The sequence below is a fragment of the Sebastes fasciatus genome, chromosome 14, assembly GCF_043250625.1.
Source record: "Sebastes fasciatus isolate fSebFas1 chromosome 14, fSebFas1.pri, whole genome shotgun sequence".
Taxonomy (NCBI): domain Eukaryota; kingdom Metazoa; phylum Chordata; class Actinopteri; order Perciformes; family Sebastidae; genus Sebastes; species Sebastes fasciatus.
In genome coordinates, this window is record NC_133808.1 from 22,735,459 (window position 1) to 22,757,325 (window position 21,867).

General features: G+C 42.7%; 1 protein-coding gene across 1 annotated transcript; it reads left to right on the top strand.

Annotated features, from left to right (window-relative positions):
* Positions 1–47: 47 nt before the first annotated feature.
* LOC141782879 (uncharacterized) lies at positions 48–20,090 on the top strand. Its single transcript, XM_074659708.1, has 2 exons — positions 48–3,382; positions 15,596–20,090. The coding sequence occupies exons 1-2, from the start codon at positions 798–800 to the stop codon at positions 15,597–15,599; spliced, it is 2,589 nt and encodes an 862-aa protein (XP_074515809.1). The 5' UTR covers positions 48–797; the 3' UTR covers positions 15,600–20,090.
* The last annotated feature ends 1,777 nt before the right edge of the window (positions 20,091–21,867 follow it).

Sequence of the window (21,867 nt, forward strand, 5' to 3'; positions counted from 1 at the left end):
GCAGAGACCATGCGCGGTCGCCATATTATCCGGAGCACCCCTCCCCTCTCAGTAACCGTCACACAGCTACACACACACACACAGAGAGCGCCACACAGCAGCAGCAGCAGCGATGCAGGAGGCTACATACTGAACTACCGCTGGGGATGAACCACCAGTGATACAGCAAAACCCAACAGCACCAACGAGGCATCCGAGTGGGATGGATTAAACCTTTTATTCAACTCCTTATAAGGGTGTTTTACATCGCTGTGCACCGGATGGAAGGTTGCTCGTTTTAAATTTAAATTTCTAACTGACGAAATTCAGCCGTTAAAAACGTCTCGTCTGTTATAAGCTAGCCGGTGATGGAGACTGGCAGCTAGCTAGCTAGCTAACTGACGTTACTCCTCCTGTCAGGCTAGCATCTACAGCTAACTTACTTAGCAGCATCTAAAGCTAACTTACTTAGCAGCTATTCTGCTATTTAGTGCGTTTATCATTTAGAAAAACATACAAAATGTTAGCTTGTGCTTAAGTAAAGACACCAACTGGTAGTTAGCCGGTGAATTAGCAGCTATCAGCTGTTGCTAAGCTACTCAACCAACGGTTACTAGCTTCTGTTGCCTCGCTAACGGCTACTGTCTGACACCCGGAGAATCGTGTGTGTGAGGATGCTTGTGTAAATATTGGCAACAACTTTTGCCTGAATATTTTGATTTTTTTGTTGATCGTAGTTGAGTCAAAACGGCGCCGTTAACGAACTGCAACCGTATTGCGTACTGTCAGAGACCAACTACCCCCCGGATCCTCTCCAAATGCATCATCAGGACCCCGCAGGAGACTCTGGCAGCAGTGTTAGGAAGATGGCGCACCCGGTTGTCTTCCACAGGAGGGGTAGCAGCAACAACACCAGTGGCTCCACGGTGTCAACACCTGTGGTCAATAACAGCCACGTCCCTGCTGATGATTACCAACCCTCCCTGTTGATCCAGTGCCAACCCCCTGCTGGTTCATCCTCCCCAGGTCCCCATCACATCCCACCACCCCAAAGCCTGAATCTGCAGCCCACACAGTCAACTGGAGCTCAGATAAAGAAGAAGAGTGGCTTCCAGATCACAAGTGTGACCCCAGCGCAGATATCTGTGAGCACCAACAACAGTATTGCAGAGGACACAGAGAGCTATGATGACCTGGACGAGTCCCACACTGAGGATCTGTCTTCTTCTGAAATCCTGGATGTGTCCCTGTCCCGAGCCAACGACATCGTGGGAGCAGAGAGGAGCTCTTCGGAGGAGACGTTGAATAACTTCCACGAGGCGGAGACCCCTGGAGCTGCCTCCCCCAACCAGCCTTCGCACCCCCATGCCCTGAACCAGCCCGGTGGTGGCATGGTGAATGGGACTGTGCACCTTCACCATCACCCTAACCATGCCTACCCGCTGTCCTCTGGGCCTGGGAGCACCCCACCAGTCCTCAACTCTGGAGCTTTACCTTGTGTCACCCAGAAAATGCCTTCTAACGTGGCGGTCCCTCAAGAGAATGTTTCCCAGGCTGCCCCTCCGCCCGTGGGGGTTGCGGCCCGGGGATCTGTCCCTGGAATGCACAGCGCTGCTACGGGCACTACAGTTAGCATAGTTAATCCCCAGACCAGCACTGTTAGTAATGTGAATATGTTGAGCTCTGCCAACGTGCCTGCGAGAGGGGGGATCAGCATGAGTGCTAGCAGTAGCAGTGGTGGCTTTCCTCTCAATGTGATGAGCAGCAGTGGGGGGAGCGGTGGTGCTGTTGCAGCCGGGGGTAACCTTATAACCACCGCTAATGTCAGCATGATCCAGCAACACCAAAACATCAACTCCATGACTGCTCCGACTACTGCTGCTGTCAGTGCCTCTGGAGGGATCTCCGGTGGGATCCAGGGAAGAGTTGGATCTGCTGTGCTGCCACCTGTCACCGCTGTGGCCACAGCCCCCGTACAATCCGCTCCTACCCCAGCTCCAGCCCCTGCTGTAGCTACCACCAGTTCTCGCTTCAGGGTGGTGAAGTTGGACTCTAGCTCTGAACCCTTTAAGAAGGGCAGATGGACATGCACTGAATTCTATGACAAGGAGACGCCGGCCTCTGCTCCCAGCTCCTCGACATCCGACGCCGGGTCTCTCAGCATGCGTCAGTTTGTCTCTGAGAGCTTCGCTGGGCCCTCAGAGCGGGAAAGCACAAGTGGTAGTTCTGTGAGTAGCACTATGAGTACATTGAGCCATTATACTGAGAGTGTGTGCAGTGGAGAGGCTGGGGGACCCCTGGTGCCCCAGCATACCCAGGATTACGCCTCCCCTCCTCTGGGCTTTCAAGGAATCCTCCCCAGTGGCTTAAGCATGTCCCAATCTCACATGCACCCCCAGGATGTTACCCATTCACATGTGAAGACTATTGTGGGCCCCTCGGCTCCCGCTAACATTCATCAGCCTGCCTCCATGCCAGGCCACCAGACCGCCAGTGGTCTCCCTGCATCAGCTTTACCCCATCAGCAGCTCACTTACGCCCAGGCAGTTGCTAATCAATCCTCAGGCTCCACACAGGGCCTAGTGGGTGTTCAGCAGCAGCAGGTAGGCTATGCCACCATGCCACAGCAACAACCTGCTAACCCCCAAGCAGCCGCAGTGCAGGTGAGGCCACCTGAGTACACCCATCCACATCAAGGGATCCCCCAGGCTTCTCAACCTCTGTCCACCCAAGCTGGATCAGCTCCCTCTGGATCAGCTATGCAGATGATGGGAGGCCCGCAGCAGTCGCAGGCACTCCTTCATACACAGCCCCAGCAGCCCTCCAACCTTCAGGCCACCACCTCTAGTATGCCCCCTCATGTTGGAGCACCAGGTCTTGGCCAGCAGCCTCAGAGCCACCCAGGCCATCTGGATTGCCAGCAGCAGAAGCCACAGTCCCTCCCAACGCAAATCCAAAACCAGGGCCTGGGCGCCCAGCTGCCCGCGACAGTCCACCAGAGTCAAGTGTCTGCACCGAGCGTGCCTCCTCCCAACCCTCAAAGCGTTCCCCAGGCCCAGCCTCAAGCCCACAACACTGGGAATACTGGTAGGATGCACCCACAGGGTGCTCCACAGAGCCAGCTGTCCCAGGACCACAGCAGCGCTCTGGCCCTGGCTCACGCAGCCCAGGCCAGCGCCCTCTACGCCAGTCTGCCCACCTTCACCACCACTCAGCTGCAGGACGCCCAGCGGCTGCTCCTCCAGCACCAGTCGGCTTTGTTGGGGCTGCCCAAGCTGTCTGGAGGGGATGTTAGATTTGGATCCGGCACTGGCCAGGGTCAAGAAGCTGAGGGCAATGCCGCCGCCGCCAGTGCCTTAACTGCATCAGCTGGTCTCAAAACTCTTGATGGAGAGGACGATGGGTAAGATATTCTATTTCCTTACTTTTATTGTTTATATTTATTTGATTATTATTAATTACTGAGAGATGCTTCCTGTTAAATGTGTGTTTGTAGCCCAACTCTGCATTCAGAGTCCGTTTGAAGCTGGATGATTTCACCGGTTGCTGTGGCAGCTGTGAGGGAAGAAAAGTGTTATTGTTTTCCTGGATAGCTAGCAGACAGTTGCCAGGCTGCCACATTCTGTCCATCCTCCGTCAGGGGGACACAGCGCAGGGCTCGGCTGGACGTGACGCCTCTTGTCTTTATCAAGTGGCTGCAGTGATTCGACATTTTACCCAGCTTGCTTGAATCTTGACTGTCTGTCTGCCTTACAGGGCACAATTTCTGCTGGGTGCACAGTTCGCCGTACACACTCTCTCAGCACATTTGTTGTTGAAAAGCAGGAGACAAGGCGGAAGTTATTTATTTAGAGATAGAAATGAACTAAATAGTCTAAATTCTACCGATGAAACAAACCATAAGACAATATTTATTTTGTTTTACTGCCCATCTCCTAAAGCCGGGCTTAGAAATACTCTTTCCAGGGTTTCTACGCAGTATGGAGAAGCATGGAATCGGATTTTAGTCATTTCCAGGTCTCTATAAGTATGGAAAAAGTAGTTTTGGGTCCAATGTTGTTGAGATATCCTTCTCAGAGATTTCCACCATTTGGACTCTATGTAAAATTTGCTTCACAGCCCGGTGCTCTTCCTGGGGGCTTGATATGAACGCACACTCCTACGAAGAGCTGCCTCTTCACCTGTACGTCACAACCTGCAAAACGGCTCTGTGCCAGGTGCAAGATGTTTAACATTTATCACAACGTCTGATTTTTCATACCATATTTTGACACCCGAGTAGTCTGAAAATTTGGGTCTGGAAAAGTAAGGAATTTTGAAATGGAAAATTGTGTCGATCTTTCTACCTTTCGATGACCTCATGAGGAGGTGACGGTGGTTTACTTGTTGACGTAAAGCGCAGTAGTCCTTTTCCTTCTCTAAAAGCTTATTGATTTTATTAAGAGCTCTCTCTATACTCACTATCTCTCTTTGTCCTCCATCTCTCTTTGACACTCCTCCTCCAGTCGTTACAGTTTGCTAGTGATTTATGAACCAGCTGAAAGTCCAGAGGAATGTCCTCACAACAATAAGTTTGAACTAAGAACTGATTTTAGGTACACAGGAATTTTAATCACAGCAGCGACAGCAGCATCAAGAAATTACACACATTTCAGTCACTCTTACAATCTTAGGGCTCTGAAAATGTTATTACCTCAGATTTTAGGTGCATAGAGATGAGTTGATTACTAGACTGGGAACGTAGAGGTTAACATGGATGCTAGTTTTGTTCCAGTCTGTCTTTATGGGCCCGTTAGATGGATACTGGAGGATGGCTACTGTTATCACATGACGTTTAACTCTGAGGAATGTGAAATCTATGGGGATCAGGTGGATTATTGTCTTTGATGATAAGTAGCATTTGGGTGAAAGCAAAGCTCTTGTTTCAAATGAGAAGATTGTCTCTGTGAATTAGGCTCACGGTTAATTTCTCTGTAGTTGACCTGCTGTCACACGAACGCAAGTAGGTTGACTTGTCTGTTTCTTTACTAATGGATAGCTGGAACTGGATATTTCTTTCTCCGTTCTTAACCAACGAACCTCCATTGACAAAAAAAAAGACAGCCCAGCTTCATCAGCTGATACAAACAAACACTCTCATGCACACTTACAAAGACCACAAACTAGATGTCCTCAAATGTCTTGTTTTTTCCACAACTCAAAGATATTCAGTTTACTGTCATAGAGGAGTAAAGAAACCATAAAATAATCACATTAAAGAAGCTGGAATCAGAGAAATTTCTTAAAAAAATTACTCAAACCGATTAATCGATTATCAAAATAGTTGGTGAACAATTTAATAGTTGACAAGTAATCGATTAATCATTGCAGCTCTAGATCGGAGCATACATTTAGAAAAACAAACCGCTCTACAGGATTATGTGTACATTAAAATAAAATACTAAACCTAATAGAATGTTATTTTTCAGAAAAAAACTGTTCAACATGAATAAGATCATACTGAGCCCCGACAGAGCTTTTCAGCAGCTGATTAGCTCGTCTAACCATCGTTCAGGTCAAGCTACTTTTCAGTAACTGCTCCACTGATCAGTGCTTGGGGTCCTTGAGTTGTGTATGTTGTAGCGTATATAGTCCACCTTGTGCTTAAGGTTTCTGATTCATGAGGCAGTGTATGTTTATTGTTCGTTATTGTAAACAGCATTTATTCAAGTGTGAGCGTTAATTTTGGGGCTGTCCTCAACCAAAGAAAGTTTAATAACACTTGTGCGATTTTGTCGACTAATCGATTAGTTGATTTAATCGACAGATCTGTAAAACTGAGTTTCTCCACAAAGAATCACACAAAAGTACCATTTTAAATCTTCTGTTTAGCAGAGATGTGCTCATAAGTTTCTTGGAATGTTCCTTGGATTGCACTAAAAGTTGAAGTCCAGTATCATTATATCATTGCCTTAAATCACATAGTTGTAACATAGGATCGACTGGTATTGAGTACTTTCACTGTCCTGCTGAAAATGCTGGTATTTTTTTGCTAGGAGAGGCAGTAAAGTATAAGCGATTGCACCTTTTAAAGTCACTTTTAATGGAAGCATTTCAAAGACCCGGGACCTTTTTCCTTTGTGTACTAATTGCAGAGGAGCCAGTCCCGCTCATAAAAGCTGATTTGTTCTCTGTCTGCAGGGGATGTGTTCTGGCTGTGGGTCTGTGTGCTGTGTCTATGGTCTGCTGTGGCTCCTGTCAACATATTTTGGGTTTTTATGTGCGGGATGACCCTGCCCTCATAAATCACCTCCTAAGGCACAGCTGTAAAACGCCAGGGTCTCTTTAGAGAGGCAGCTTTTTTTGTCTAAGTGTGTGTGTGTGAGTGTGTTTGAATGAGGGAGGGTGTCAATTGTGCATTTGCTCTATATCTGCACTGACAAGTCATTAATGGAATATTTTTAAGATGGGTGGGGGTGGTCTGTATATGTGTGTGTGTGGGGAGGCTGCTGCTTATTGACTGCTGGCATTTATAGGCTCATTCATAGTAAAACAGGGATTAGAAAAGGGTGCCGCATGTTTAATGGCATGAGAAACATGTAAGTAATGTGAGAGCAGGTATTTTAATGTGATCGTCTGCAGGTTTCTACATACATGACTCTTTATATGTGAGGATGGTGGATTTTGTGCTGTTAAGACTGTGTGTGGATGTGTGTTTGCGCTCATATCCTGTAGTTTAGGCCTTGTTTCAACCCTTAGGATGGTACCATGGATGTATAAAGAGAACTGGATATAGCGTTTGAGACGGGGCCCCATTCATTTACAACTTTTAGGACCTAATGATTTAAATTAGGGCTATTTAAGTGTTCGTACTGGGAAGTTGATTTACCTGAATAAAAAGTTAAGGAAACCCCCGTTAGCAGTTACCTCAAATTCAACCAGTGCAAACACCAGTATACTGGGGGTCTGATCCCAGGGGATAGCCTCGACTCCCCACCGGATCAGCAAACTTTCTGTTGCTGCCATTACACAGATTAGACCCAGTGCTCTACCAGCCCGCTTTGACTCCCGGCGCTGGGGTTTGTGCTGGCTGAATTCAAGTTGCTGCGGCCGCTGACTGGGGGTCCGTTTTCTGCTAGTCTCAGACGTCAAAAGCATTCAACATCTATATTGTGTTGAATATTAGAAGTTTATGCGGTTGTTCTTCTGACTGAAAAGAGCCCTTTGTTTAAAAAACTCACAAGGGGTTGCATTGGTTTTCCTTCAGCTACCGTGAATGTAGACTTAAATGTTTTTGATTGACCAACACGGTGTCAATGGTGATGCATTGCAGCAAAAGTTGAGCCAGGTGCAACTTTTTTGGCCAAACTAGCCTGCATCTTTTTTTGCTGAAGCCCCTGCTGTGCCAATGCAAAGGTCTCATTGAAATGAATGGTGTGTGTGTGTGTGTGTGTGTGTGTGTGTGTGTGTGTGTGTGTGTGTGTGTGTGTGTGTGTGTGTGTGTGTGTGTGTGTGTGTGTGTGTGTGTGTGTGTGTGTGTGTGTGTGTGTGTGTGTGTGTGTGTGTGTGTGTGTGTGTGTGTCACAGTGTGAAGGCTCAGGGGAATGTGGCTGTGGCTGGCAACGTGATGCTATCTCTGCTGCTGGCTATTTTGATGTAATCTTCCCGCTTGCAGTGCAGGGAGCCAGTGTGTGCTGCTGGGCCTGTTGCTCTTTGTGCGGAGATCAACCAGATCCCCCAAATTCACAGCACACAGAGGAAGTGACCCGACCTGACCCCACCCAACTCAGTCAGGTCTACTAGTGCTCGTAGAGACCGCTGAGGACACAGCAGACTGGACCAGATGGAACCAGACTGGGAAGAGTGGTGCACCAGTGTTCCAGCTCTGATAAATCCCACCATTGTGCCGCTCCACTGTTTCTTCCATTAGTGTCCGCTCTGTAGATGGGCTAGTATGAGAATTAGCTTGGGTTGAAGGTTATACCAAAGACATTGACAAAGCAGATGTCCAGTCTGTCGTTCTACAGTGGGTCTTAGATAAAAGAGATGTTCCAAACATCCTGGATTGTTTGTCATTTCAGAGCAGATTTTCTTTAATGGCTGAACTTCATCCAATTTGATTATTTTCTTCTTTAAAAACAAAAGTAAAACAAATTCTTTAAGGTTCCTGAGAACAATAATTTCAAGTGTTACAGGTTTCACGTTACCTTACGAGGCAGCTGGATTCGTAAGCTTGTGCGAATCGTGCAAGAATCCAGAGAGAACAGTTACCGCGGTGTTGCCAAATCTCTACCAGTCAACTATTATTGCCAACTGTTTTGATAATCAATTAATCACTCTTTTTTATTTAAAGAAAAAATGTCAAAATTCTCTGATTGCAGCTTCTTAAATGTGAATATATTCTGGTTTCTTTACTCCTCTATGACAGTAAACTGAATATCTTTGAGTTGTGGACAAAACAAGACATTTGAGGACGTCATCTTGGGCTTTTTGAAACACTGATTGACATTTTATAGACCAAACAACTCAACTAATCGAGAGAATGATTCCAAATGATTCCTGATTTAGAGCAATCCTTTTGTAAAGCCATTTCATCAAGCCTTACACATATTGAGATGTTGTTTTTTTGGCCATATTTCCCAGATAATTGTGCAAAATTGAGCTGGAAATGAGCCATGGACTTAAGCTGTGAGAATCGTTTACTAATCTCATGACAAACTCTCAATCAGTTATTTTTTTGGAGAAAATTCACCAATATTTGTGGCAGTGTTCGGCTGTTGCCTTTTTTTTTATAAAGAGCTCTGGCTTGTCCACAGTTGCACTAAAAGAGTTTCACTAAATGTAAACAGCATTTGTTGTTTGTTATGCTGCTGACACCTCCCCCATCCCCACCACATAGACCGAGCCAGAGAGCACCAGAACACAGCAGAGCAGCAACATGCTGTGTACCAGAGAGAGAGAGGGAGGTCTCACTACTGAGTATTTACTATGTCTTTCTAAGCCCAGCGGTGAAAGCATGAATGGCAGAATGAAACCAAACTAGGAGATTGTGAGCAGTTTACTGTGTGTTAATTCAAACCACTCGTATGTGGATATCTCCCTATAAATCACCTCACGTCTTTGTCCGGTGCTTATCTGTATGCTTTGTGCAGCTGCGTCATTGATTTCATTTTGTCTCTCTCTCTCTCTCTCTCTCTGCCTCCTTCTTTTTTCAGATGGTTTATTTTTCCATCAATAAACAGGATTGTTTCACTTAAGAGTGCGGTGGAGGGAACTAATGGGCTGTAATGGATGATAATGGATTGTGTTTTTAGCCTGCCTTTCATCTATGGGAAAACTGCCCTCCCACCCCTGAACACACACACACACACACACACACACACACACACACACACACACACACACACACACAAACTCATCGTCACGATCGTCTAACCTTGTCGGAAAAACTGCTTCTGTTGTTTTCATTTTGGTCCTATTTGTACGGGCAAAAGCAGTTGGATTGCTGCATGAACTACTATTTGTTTATCTATTTATTGTCTTTCCACTGAACGGGTCTTTAGTGCATCAAAATCAATAGTCTCACTCTTAATGGGTTGTCCTGTTGGGTTCATGAGAGGTCCAATGTGTGAATATCTTTGCAATTTGTAGACTGCAAAGAGAAAGTATTAACCAAAATGCACGTTTGATTGTCGTGCTGATTCACTTCTTTATTAGTTCAGGAGAACAGACAGACTAGACACTACTACTCCCTGGTAGGTCGTTTGGCCCAGTGCTCGATGCTTTACAGCATTTTACAGCAACATTGTCAAGTTTTGGCACTCAAGCTAACAGCGATAAGCCAATATAGCTTTTGGGATCTATATAATAAATGTATTTTGTGGTTTTTAATCAAGTGTCCTACAGTACTTCCCTGATACCCACCAGCTTCATTTATATGGCAACAATAGAAATTGTGCTCATGAGAGAGCGACATAGGCATAGTTTTTTTTCTTTCTTAACTCTAGTACAAGGATTAAAACTAGAGATGCACCGATAACTACACAGATAACGGATATAGATACGGTCATAGTCAAGTCAGCACACTGACACACTGACAGCTGTTGTTGCCTGTTGGGCTTGAGTTTGCCATGTTATGATTTGAGCATATTTTTTATGCTAAATGCAGTACCTGTGAGGGTTTCTGGACAATATTTGTCATTGTTATGTGATGTTAATTGATTTCCAGAAATAAATACATACATACATACATACATTTGCATAAAGCAAGCATATTTGCCCCACTCCCATGTTGATAAGAGTATTAGATACTTGACAAATCTCCCTTTAAGGTACGTTTTGAACAGATACAAATTTATTTAATATGCGATTAATCGAGATTAACTATAGACAATCATGCGATTAAATATATTAATTAATTGACAGCCCTAATTAATTTGTTACAATTTGTTTTAGAAAGTTAGGAAAGCGATGTTTAAGTCGAGCCTGATGTTGCCTCACACATAAAAGAATGATCCCAGTCACTTCCACACAGTGAGGCACTCAGCTTATTTATTAAACACTGGTATCTGATTGGTACTCGATATCAGCCGATACTCAAAGCCCAGGTATCGCTATCGGGCCTGAAAAGCTTGAATCGGTGCATCCCTAATTAACGCAGGAATGACCAAAGACCCTTGAGAAATTAGTGCTTGCATGTTAACATGGGGTTTTGTATAGTGAAATAGGCATAGGCATGTGGGAGACACTTGCTGGAGCAACTGTATTGTTGTAACATGCTGTATTAAAGGTACTTAGTATTCAGAGCTCTCATCATTTCTTGGAGAAGCCGGCTTATTGACCAGAAAGATGAAGGAGGAGCGATTATTCTGTGGTAATAGAGACCTCATGTTACCTACAACATGTGTGGCATAACATTTGTGTAATGTGTGACACTATGAAGTGGTGTTGATGGAGGTTTCATGTTCAGCCTCTCATTTTTTATTATTTTTAGGCTTTAGTGGGCTGCCACTGTCATCCCCCTAAACATGCAGGCAATGTGCTGAATCATGGCCGGCATTCCTGTGGCCCGAACACTGTCCAGTCAGCTCCAGGAATCATACACACTCATACACACACTCTCACACACTCACACGCACACTCACACACACACACACACACACACTCTCACACACACACTCACAAATAGAGAGAAAACAGTGGATGACTTTGCTATTGGCGTACACATTCCTGTTTTTTTTTTTCTCTCCTGCATGTTGCATGTCTTTCATACCGTTTCTTCTGTTTCTCTCTCAATTTGGTTATATATATATATATATATATACAGTATACATTCATTAAATAGTAATCGTTGATTTTAACACTTGATTATTATCATGCCATAGATGTTGTGACTACATGAGAGAGGGCGAGAAATCAGCTAGGACTGCAACAAGTTAGATAGTTTTGACCAAATACCTCGATATCGATATTTTAAAAATATTTAACATAATAGATAATCAATATATTTGCTGATTAATTTTCTGTCGATTGACTAATCGATTAATTGACTTATGTTCCAGCTCCAGAATCAACACTCTACATGTCAAAAAGGCAGAACAAATTGCACCAATTGATCCTACATTGCAGTCTGGTAACTGCAAAGTAGGGCTGGACGTTACAGCCAAAATCTGTCACGATATACTGTAGGTCATTTCATATCTCGATAACGATATATATCACGATATAGCATTTTTCCTGGTAATTCAATAAATAAATAGTCTATATGAAATAACCACATGGTAAAGGCTATTTTTGTATACTCCTGTGTGAATTAAATACTTGAAAAATGAAAAATACTGAGTCTTTTGTCATCTTAAGAACTTGAGTGCAAAATGAAGAGTTTTAAGTGGAATTAAGACAAAAAAATAAATAAATATAAGCCTAGCCTATATCGTGATAGAAACGGCACAGAAAAATATATATGACATTTTTATATCGTTTTGGAGATATATATCATATTGCCGAGCCCTACTGCAAAGAAGTGCAGAGAGGTTCAGAAGGACGAACACCAGCAGACAAATGTTGTAAAACTAAAAAATCAACTTGCAGCAACTGTTTCCAAAACCTTTTGGATAGATAGATGAAACATGCTCCCAGTCATTTAAAGGAATAATTTGACATTTAGGGAAATGCACTTTGACATGAGAAGATCAAGACCAAGCTGCAGTTGGGACAGGGTTAGCCTAGCTTAGCAAAAAGACAGGACGCAGAGGGAAACGGCTAGTCTGGCTTTTAGGATGTAACGATTTTGGGAAAAAAAATCTAATTGTGATTATTTTTACTTATATTGCAATTGCAATATTAGAGGGAATAATAATTTTTACACCATTATTCTCATTTTCATTGAAATACATTAAAATGTATATGACAGTATTTCATTTTAAATGGTATTTTGACACATATTTCGCCTTAAATATTGCACCTCCTGTGATTTGGAAATTGCAGAAGGCCATATTGCTATTTCGATCAAATTTAAACTAAAGGTGCAACCTTTATATTATAACCGGTCTGATGATTGTCATGCAGTGTCACAGGCAACTGTTGATGTACTGTATGTGCTCTGGTTGTTGGGAGTCTCCTAGTTTCAGCCTCTCTGCCCTCGGCTGTGGTGACGTGAGAGCCCTATCCAGTGAGTGTCTTTTCCCATAGGGGTTGATATTCATTCACTCTTGCTTTGTGTGAGCTAATCCCCTTCTCTATGCTCTGTGGCTGAATGAGGAAGGCTGCTGGAGGGAGGGGGTGTAGTTTTTTATCTTTTTCCCTCAATAGTCTAGCCAGCTGCTTCTCTTAATAGCATGAATTAAGCTCTTAGACACTTGGCTCCTCATCACGTGTGTGTCCAGTACTTTAATGTCTGTACTCTACTCGTTTCCTATATATTTAAATTGATTCATGCAGCCCACACAAGTATGCTTGCTCATGCGGTGTGGTTTGTGTGAGCTGGACACACACACTGTTTTTTGAAATAACTTTTCATATTTTTTAATTTAATCTAGTTTTGAAGCAGATTGTGTATGGTCTCTATTGGCACAGTCACCGTAGCATTGATGCCATCTATAGTCTTCCTGCAAACCATCTTCAGCGCTGTAAATAGTGCTGTACTCCCCCCTGCTGGATGGCAAGCTGTGATCTGCCTACATACCCCAGGCTCATCATGTGTATGTGGGTCTTGTGAATGCTGTTTTTAGGCTTAAAAACACCACATTTGTGTTAACATTGACTGGTCAAATGACAGAAGGAGAGAGCTGAAGTACCACTGCTGGGAATGCTCTACTTCAGTCCTTGATGCTGCTTGGACTTGGAAAAAGAGATTTTAATCTCAGTGGACTTCCTGGTTAAATAAATGTTAAATAAATAATCATATTGGACATTTTCTCAATCCTATCAGAATGTCTTTTTCACAGCTTCAGTAGCCATTGGTAATTATTAAATAATCTCTATTTTTCGTGGCGCTGCAGTTGAAAGTGAATCGGTTTGAGAGGGTTTATGCTTTCATGTGCTTCAACTTGACTTGAGGATCAGTCATGTGAGAGTTATTTAGGTCACAAAGCAGTTGTTAAAGTCTCATAAATGGCGATGTGAGTCATTATGAAACCACTGGACCAAGGATTGTAGGATGAAAGGAACTCATACGCAGTGTTTAAATCCATTCACAGGAACCAAATTTGAAACAAGAGTAAAAGAAAAACATTTCACAGAACTAATCTCAAAGCAAACTGGAAGGGTGAGTTGAAGAAAGGGAAGGGGGGGGGATAGTTGGCCAGTGGGTGGAAATTGGAAGTCAAAGTTGGGATGGATGTCACACCCGAGTCGACCGTGTTCCAGTACATCAAGTCGGAAATTTTAATGGAGTTTCCTCCAGCCAGGTTAGCCATTGTTGGCAATAACAGTTAGTAACAACACATTACTCCGGTAATTTGCGCATACAAACACCGTAGCAACATGTCCACAGATAGAAGTTGGACAGCTCTGTGTGTACAACTGATTTAACGAGACAAAAATACGTCAGAAGTCCCAATAAACAGTATATTACTACAGTTTTTTTTACTGTTTATGCACGGAGCAGCCATCCTGGATTTTGAGGTCGGGGTTGGTGAGGTTCGTCCGAATTTTCGAGTCAGGAAAAAAGTCAGAAAAAAAAAAAAAAAGGGTAATGAGGTTGTTGCCTTTGCATCACCCACTGCCAACAGGGCTAACTAAGGGAAATATTGATGTGATTTCATTGAACATCTGTACTCTGATTAGACACATTTAATGAGCAGAGGACTGTCAATAACTGGTGTGGAAATCTTGACTTGCAAGTTAAACCTCTGTCTGCTGCGCTGGACTTTCAGAATTAGAAAAACTTTGTTCATTGCAAGGCAAGTCAGAAGTCTGGAGGATTGAATGCTGTTCAGTGCAGTTTATGAGAGGCCACTCTAAGGAGCCTTGGATTAAAAACATGCTACAAGTCCCTCTGGTGGCTAATAAGAAACACTACATGACAGAGAACAATGATGCAATGATTTTAATGGCTTTGCTCAGCCAAGAACTTAATGTTTGGCTTTGTTTAAAGTTTTTTTTCCAAATAAGAAATCACTATTCAAACATGCACTTTATGAGTTCTCTCCAATTTGCAAATGAAGCCAAATATTGCGATCGTTAAGTCCCATTCAAGTGACGAGCACTTCTACGTTATAATTATATGTCACAACAAAGAGAAACAACCATCTTATTTCACTGTTTCTCTTGCAGTAATTTGAGGAGAATAATGGTTTGACAAAGCTGAAGGGCACTAACTTATAAAGTAACTTTGCCTCAGTGAGACAAAATACCAGACAGAGATACAAGCTTCCAGACCTTAATGTGGCTTGTTGAGTCTTGTTGAGTCTGAATTTTTTGACATGACAGATAACAAAGGAAAACATACATGGGGTATGGAGGTTGAGATTAATTCTGGCAGAAAGTGAGCACCAGCAGGAATTCAACCCATCAACAGGAGGTCTCTTCTGGTCTATTGGGGAAGTTTTGCTAGTAAAGGCCACCAGGTGGCAGTGTATACCTGCCTAGAAAATAATATAGTGTAATGATGGAGCATGTTGTCTCACAGTGTTGGTCTGTGATTGACTCAGCAGTTTTTTTTTAATGTATATTAGTTGTGTATTTCCAATATAGGAGTAACCTTCAGTGTGACGGGAGTAAGGCAGGTAAAAAGGCAGAAAACTGCAGTTTCAACTGTCCACGCTAATTTTCTGCACATGATACAAACAGTAAAGTGCAAATGTGATGTTTCTCTATCAGCAGGGCTGCATAATGTGGCTTCTTGAATATCAAAAACATTCTTTAACAGATAAATACTACTGTATAAGTAACAGTGTGTTCGGCTCAGGATGAATCCATATCTGTTATCTGTGTGTTCTCATCAGTTTGTTTAACCAAAATGAAATTAGATTTTTAATTACAACCCTAAATTGTCATTACCAGTGATAGGCAGGCTTTAGGGTTATTTCTATCAGATGTCCTTCCTGACCCCCTGGTATATTGTCATTAATCTGTTTCTCTTTTTTCTTTCTTTCATGTTTCCCTGTGGCCTATACTACCCGTTTTGCTGTAACAGGTAAGACCTTTTTTGATCCTTTTTTTGTTTTGACTCACTATGATCCAACTTTGAGTGAGGTAAATCAGGTTATAAGAGGACAGCGTAAAGTTGTCCTCCTGTCTGTTGCAGTCAGAATGGCTTCATTGTACTTCAAGTATGTCTACAATGTATGGTTCACTAACATCAGACCGTAAAGAATCCTCCCTGATTAATTGCTTGTATTCAGTTATGAGTGAAGAGAGTGCATGAGGTTGCATCCTATTTAAGGAAGTCCCAGAGACCATAAATCTCCATCGGTCGCTCCTTTTCCTCGACGCAAGTTACAGAAAGCTTCATAAAAATGTTTTACTTAGAATGAGTTACTCTTGAATTGATCTAGAAGATGGCGGTGTGGGATGCGATTACTCTTTCCGCATACAGTTAAACATATTTGTTATTGTATTGGACGTTTCTTGCCACATGTTGGCAAACCTTTCCTCTATTTAACTGCTTGGTAAATCCACCATTTCAAGAGTCTTCTCCTTATCCTTGTTCGTTTGGGTAAGCTCAGACAGCAGTGATCCCGATGTAAACTGATGTAAATAACATACTCTCTAAGGCAGTTTGTAAGAGTGAAGACAGCATTTATGACCAGATATTCCGCTGATCATCTGTACCAAACCAGGCCTGGATTCAAATATCCTGAATATAAGAGCAGAAATACCCCGAGAAGGATCGCCTCAGTGAAAGTGGCATGATGATTGTGAGACGGTCTGTGTTTGTTGTATACTGCCTGACTGTAAAGCCGTGCAGGAACCAGCAGTATGTGTGTTTGCAGCTAAGCTGTGCTTTTGATAGCTCTGCTGTCGTCAGAGATTTAGGCCGTGACGGTGGAGTCATCGATAGTTAATCCACTCATTGCTCTGTCCTCTTCTCGTCACTTGTAATCTGGCATGAGTGTGAAAACACACTCACATATACAAACACTAATGAGAAGGCAGGGAAATGGATCTGAGCTAGTCGCCTAATTGTTCCAGAGTTATTGATTTGATGAACTCTCCGTGACCTGTTTCAACAGCTTGATTTAAAAAGCAAAGAAAACCAAACAGGACCGTGATTCTTTTTCTTTCCTCTATGAATTCAATTAATGTCATAAATAAGGATTCTGTTGGCCTGCAGTTACCAAAGATGATTCATGAAATAGGTTTGCTTTGACGCAACCTAAAAATGCTTGGTATTCAGAGATGTTTGGAAAGGCTATGATCAATGACTGATCAATTCTGCCGCACCCTGATCCACCAGCCCAGATTAGAATAGAGCAGAGCAAAGCAAACTACTTGCCAGGATCATGTATTTTTAGAGGTGTGCAACAGACAGAGAAGAGAAAAATGGAAAAAAGTTGAGGAAGAATACGGGGAACTTTGCAATTGAGCCACTTCATAGCAATGTACCTGAATATTTTTACCAGTTTGTTTTGCATATTAACAGCTTTATCTTTCCATGTACAGCAGCAGAGCTGTAGTGGAAACTGTTCTGTTCACCGCAGTGAAAGATATGACAAGTTGTTGAATATGACATCAGTGTCAGTAGACACTTTGAGGATTAGTTTTAATAGCTTTGCATGAAAAGTGAGCTTGGTGCATAGACTGCAAGTGGAAGTATAGTCACCGTGACATCACCCATTGGTTTGTGGACTGCCGTTTTTTTAAGCCTCGAGTTTGGCATTTTGCCCGTCGCCTTATTGTTTTTTTGCAACCAGAACTAAATTGAACGCTGAATAAGACGTTTTCTTAGGCGACAAAATGTTAATATTCACTTTCATGACCTGAAAAACACGCTGTGAAAGGGTTAATGGTGAAAGCCAATAATGCGTACAACGCCATGGTAGCAACCTGTCAATCACAAGGTAGCCACGCCCTAAAGCATACCCTGCTTTATGGTCTATTTGACTTTAAATGGGACCATAATTTACTAAATGAACATCATGCTGTATTGAAGAAGACTTGAAACTAGTGATTGAGACCATAAACTCATGTTTACAATGTTTACTGAGGTAATAAATCAAGTGAGAAGGAGGTTGCCCTCTGGCTTGGTGACACTTCGGGGGTTAGAGTAGGTACGCATGCTTAAAATATATTGATCTAAAATAGACAAGGTAGACCATTGGTCAGCGTATATCTCATCAGCTCACAGATAGAAACACAGGAGTCCTGCTGATGGTGTTAATCTCGTCAGCCAAAAACATCCATGTTACCAGTGCGTCCACCCACGGTTTGTACTGATTTGGATGAGAGGCCTGCTGATTGTGTCGGAGGGAGGTTTGTTAAGACGTAGACCAAGGCATGAGAGAGAGATGAGTCACTTGGTCTTGTGGTTCGGTGGAGTATTAAGAGAAAAGCCTCCCACCAGCCAACACAAACACACTTACAGTATATCACGCTGTTAATTTGAGGCTATATAGCAGGTGTGTGTGTGTGGGGGGTTTGTTAAGCTTTATGACCCCAGACATCAGTGTGAGAAATCTTTCCTCCTCCATATCACTAAAAGATGATAAGACGCACTAGGAAAAAAATGGAACAGGGAGATAAATGGAAACTGTCTTATCTTTGTTTGGACCAAGTTGAGTTTAAGACCAGGAGTGTAAGGACTTTTCATCAATTCCAACAACTTCATACAGGTCAAAGCTGGAAACAAACCCCAGCTGACTTGATAAAGGTTTCTCTGAAAAGCCTGAGGCACAACAGGCATATCTTGTTTTTATTTTAATGTTGGTATCACGATATTCCTCATATGACTTTCACATTTCATCCCTCTCTGACGCCACTGAATATATAAACAAAGATTTGAGGGGTTATTGTGTAACAGAGTTGGGACTATACACATCGAGTTAACTCATTTTCAATTTCAACTAAGTTATATTACAAAGTAGATGTTATCGGAGTCATTAAAAGGAGGATGTAACATGTAATTGTACATATTAAGGCCTTTACACACCGGGGCGTGACAAATAAACGACATGAAAATCCGAAATACTCGCCGAATATGCAAATATTTTATGTCTAGGGCTTTTATTGTGAAAGGCAAGAACCGAAGGAACGGATCTGGTCTGCGCTGGTTGAAAGGAGTAAAGTTTGCCTTCCTGGTTCGGACCAAGGCTTTTGAAAGAGGCTAGGACACGGTTTTGAGTAGTGGGGTATGACACATGGGGCGTGTAACTGGAGCTGCAGTCATGCGTTGCTATTGGCTCAATTTTGGCAAGTGCAGATCAGATTTCACTGTGCATGTGTTGTACAAAAACCATCAAAAATATGGCGCGTGACATCTCCTCTTTTCACCCTCTGTGGTTCGGACTACGGAGACTTAATCGGTTCAACACAACGTAATTGGTTGATGCCTTAATTCGCAGTGGGAAAGCTCAGAAAATCAACCTGGTTCCCAAAAAAAATAAGTCGCCTTTTCACGTTCTGTGTGAGAGTACTCATGACAAAAACAACAGTTCGAAAAAATATATTGACGTCTGAATTAATTGCATAAAAAAACGGCCTTTATTCTTGCATTCTGGAGTTCTAGTTAAAGTGCAATGAGACGTAACTACAGCAGAAGTAAAATCCATGATTGAATTGCATTTTGCAGTATTGCACATAATGCAACATCAACCCAAGGCTTGATTAAACCGTTTAAAAACCCAGGTTTCTATAAGAAGATATGCATCAGTACATCCACCTTCTAACCCCACAATGGCTCTTCTCTCCTCGTCTTTACCGCGGAGAGTTGGAATCACTTCTATCCTCTGTTGTCTGGACTCGGAGCGCTGTGTGTTCTTTGGCTGCTAATCCTGTTAATGCCAGGTTTCACTCCACATTACTCAAACCTGATGCTCACACACACACTTATGTAACTTGGATCTTCTGTGTGTGATAGAGGGAGAGTTGGTACCTACTCTGAAACAGGTTACTTTTCCTGCCAGTGGGTGTTAAAGTGTCTCAATAAACAACGCAGATGCTATTTGTTGAGTAATTTAATACAGATGATTACAGGAATGTTTGAGGACCACACCTGTGTTTGTTTTTGCATGTCAAGCCCATTTGCTGGATGTGATTTGCACAGTTTCCTTGTGTGTTAATGTGCTGAATCATCGTTGGTCAGTTAGATGTGGTGTGAAGAGCGACGGGATATGTGATCATGTATCCTAAGGTTTATTTTGCAAAAATGCACATCCATACATGTAAATACATTTGACATTTTTTTGCATTTTTATTGCAGAAATGACGACATTTCCTAAATGCACAAATCTGACCCGATGATTATCTACATTTAATGGAAATATCAATCAGAATATCAGGTTTGAGAATCAAATTATATATCTGTCTGTCTAATCCATAGACTTTATATAAAGATGGACGACATGACAGCTCCCCAAAAGTGAAGCCAAAACATCTCGTTCGCCCCCTGGTGGCTGGCCACAGTATAGGTCATAAATCCCGCCCTTTACATGTTAGCAGATGGGACATGGGCCAAACTAAAAAGTTTGTGTCAAGTTTGCGTCAAATAAATTTTCCCCACAGATGGTTTCTGTCATTTTAGGTAGTTCTCATGACGCCGATGTATGTTAAAGTGTTAATTTTTCTGATAAGTTTGGTTTTAATTACTTATTCGATGCAATAAAATGGGGATGAAACGTCATGATTGACAGCTGCTTTGAGTCGAGGAACCGGAGGCTCGGGAATTGTACGAGAGAGGAGATGTAACTTTCACTCTCCAAAACCGTCACGAGTCTGCGTAGAATGTGTCAATTTGATCATAAATGTAATTCATAGAGATATTGTGGTTAGTTGTTGTGTCTTGCTAGCCAAACGGCTATCGTGGTGCTAATGTAGCAGCTAGGTGGCTCACGCTAACAAGCTGTGGCCGTGCTCGGCTTGTGATTGGCTCGGGCGGGTGTGTGGGCGGGACCTCGATACTGCGGCTCCAGCCCCCCCAATCACTACAGCGCACACTCAAAGTGTCAAGATGGCAGCTCTTGTTTCTGGGATATTTTGGCTTCACTTTAGTACAGTGGGAAGATGTGGAGATGTGTCGTCCATTAATATATATAGTCTATGGTCTAAACACAGTGTGACCAGAAACAAAAAAAATCTACATCAAACCATATTAGAAACATTTCTTTGTCTCTCAGTGTGTCCATGTCTCTTAGAGACAGTACTAATGGTGAGGCGGTGGATCTAGGCCATTCCAGCTCCTGTGTCTCTGGCTGCCTCCCTCTCCCTCCTTCTCTCCCTCTGCCTCTCCCCCAGTGTGTTGAGTATAGAGCGAGCACTAAGGACTTGCTGCTGTCAGCCCAAATGCTCCAACAGCACCTCTCCCTCTTACGTACGGAAGCCAAAATGGCCACTCATCATTCCTCCCTTGCCTCTCTGACTGACTCACTCAGTAGCTCTCTGTCATTCTCCATAGTCAGGGTGTGACTATGGAAAACCCACTGCCAGGGCTTACTGGTAAAGTCTGTGTGTGCTGCTTTCCACTATCAAACTACAGCTCAGCCAAAAGCCTTTACAATTCAACAATTCAATAGGCCTCTTTTTTCATCGCTGGGACATGCCAGGCCTCTTTTATTAACTTGCATTTCCGCTGAAAACACAGCAGATGTGAGTGCAGTTCCTCTTCCTGTGAGTAAGATGCATTTTGCCAAAAAAGCAGAAATTTAACCAGAAACAAAATGCATATATAGGACTTCACTCATCATAATCAAAAGGAGGCCTTTGCATAGCTGTTATAATAAAGCATGTTTGGAAAGCAGTGCTAGTATACTAATAAATCCCCGTGTCATGCTTTTAGCTGCTCTACTGAACAGCCTATTATCTGGTTAGATTGCTTTTCTTGTGCATGAATTTATCATTTGTTAATGTTTGCAATGGTAGATGAAGTGCATTCATATTTTTTTTTAGAAAGTAGGCTTTTGTTTAGTAGATAACATGCACTAATAAATGGCTGCATTCATTAAATTGTGTAGTTAATGTATGTTTCTTTGTGTATTATGTCAACTACCGTTGTTGACTTTGTAGCGTCATAAAAGCCAAACTACATTTTATGAGTCAAGTTTTTGGCACAGGGTTTAAGTGAATGAATAAAACGCATTCACTGAGAATCATTAATCATTGGAGCCTGGTCAGATTGTGCACTCAACCAGTGAGTGTGTGGGTGTGTGTAGTGTTTTAAATGATGACTTGCTGCAACTATCAAAACTAGTCTTTGTAGATGTAAAATTAGCGCATGATGCTGCAACTGCATGGCCTGTTTTGCACCTCAAAAGC

Excerpts from the sequence above, each read along its gene's own strand:
- LOC141782879 (XM_074659708.1), top strand. The coding sequence starts at position 798 with ATGCATCATCAGGACCCCGCAGGAGACTCTGGCAGCAGTGTTAGGAAG.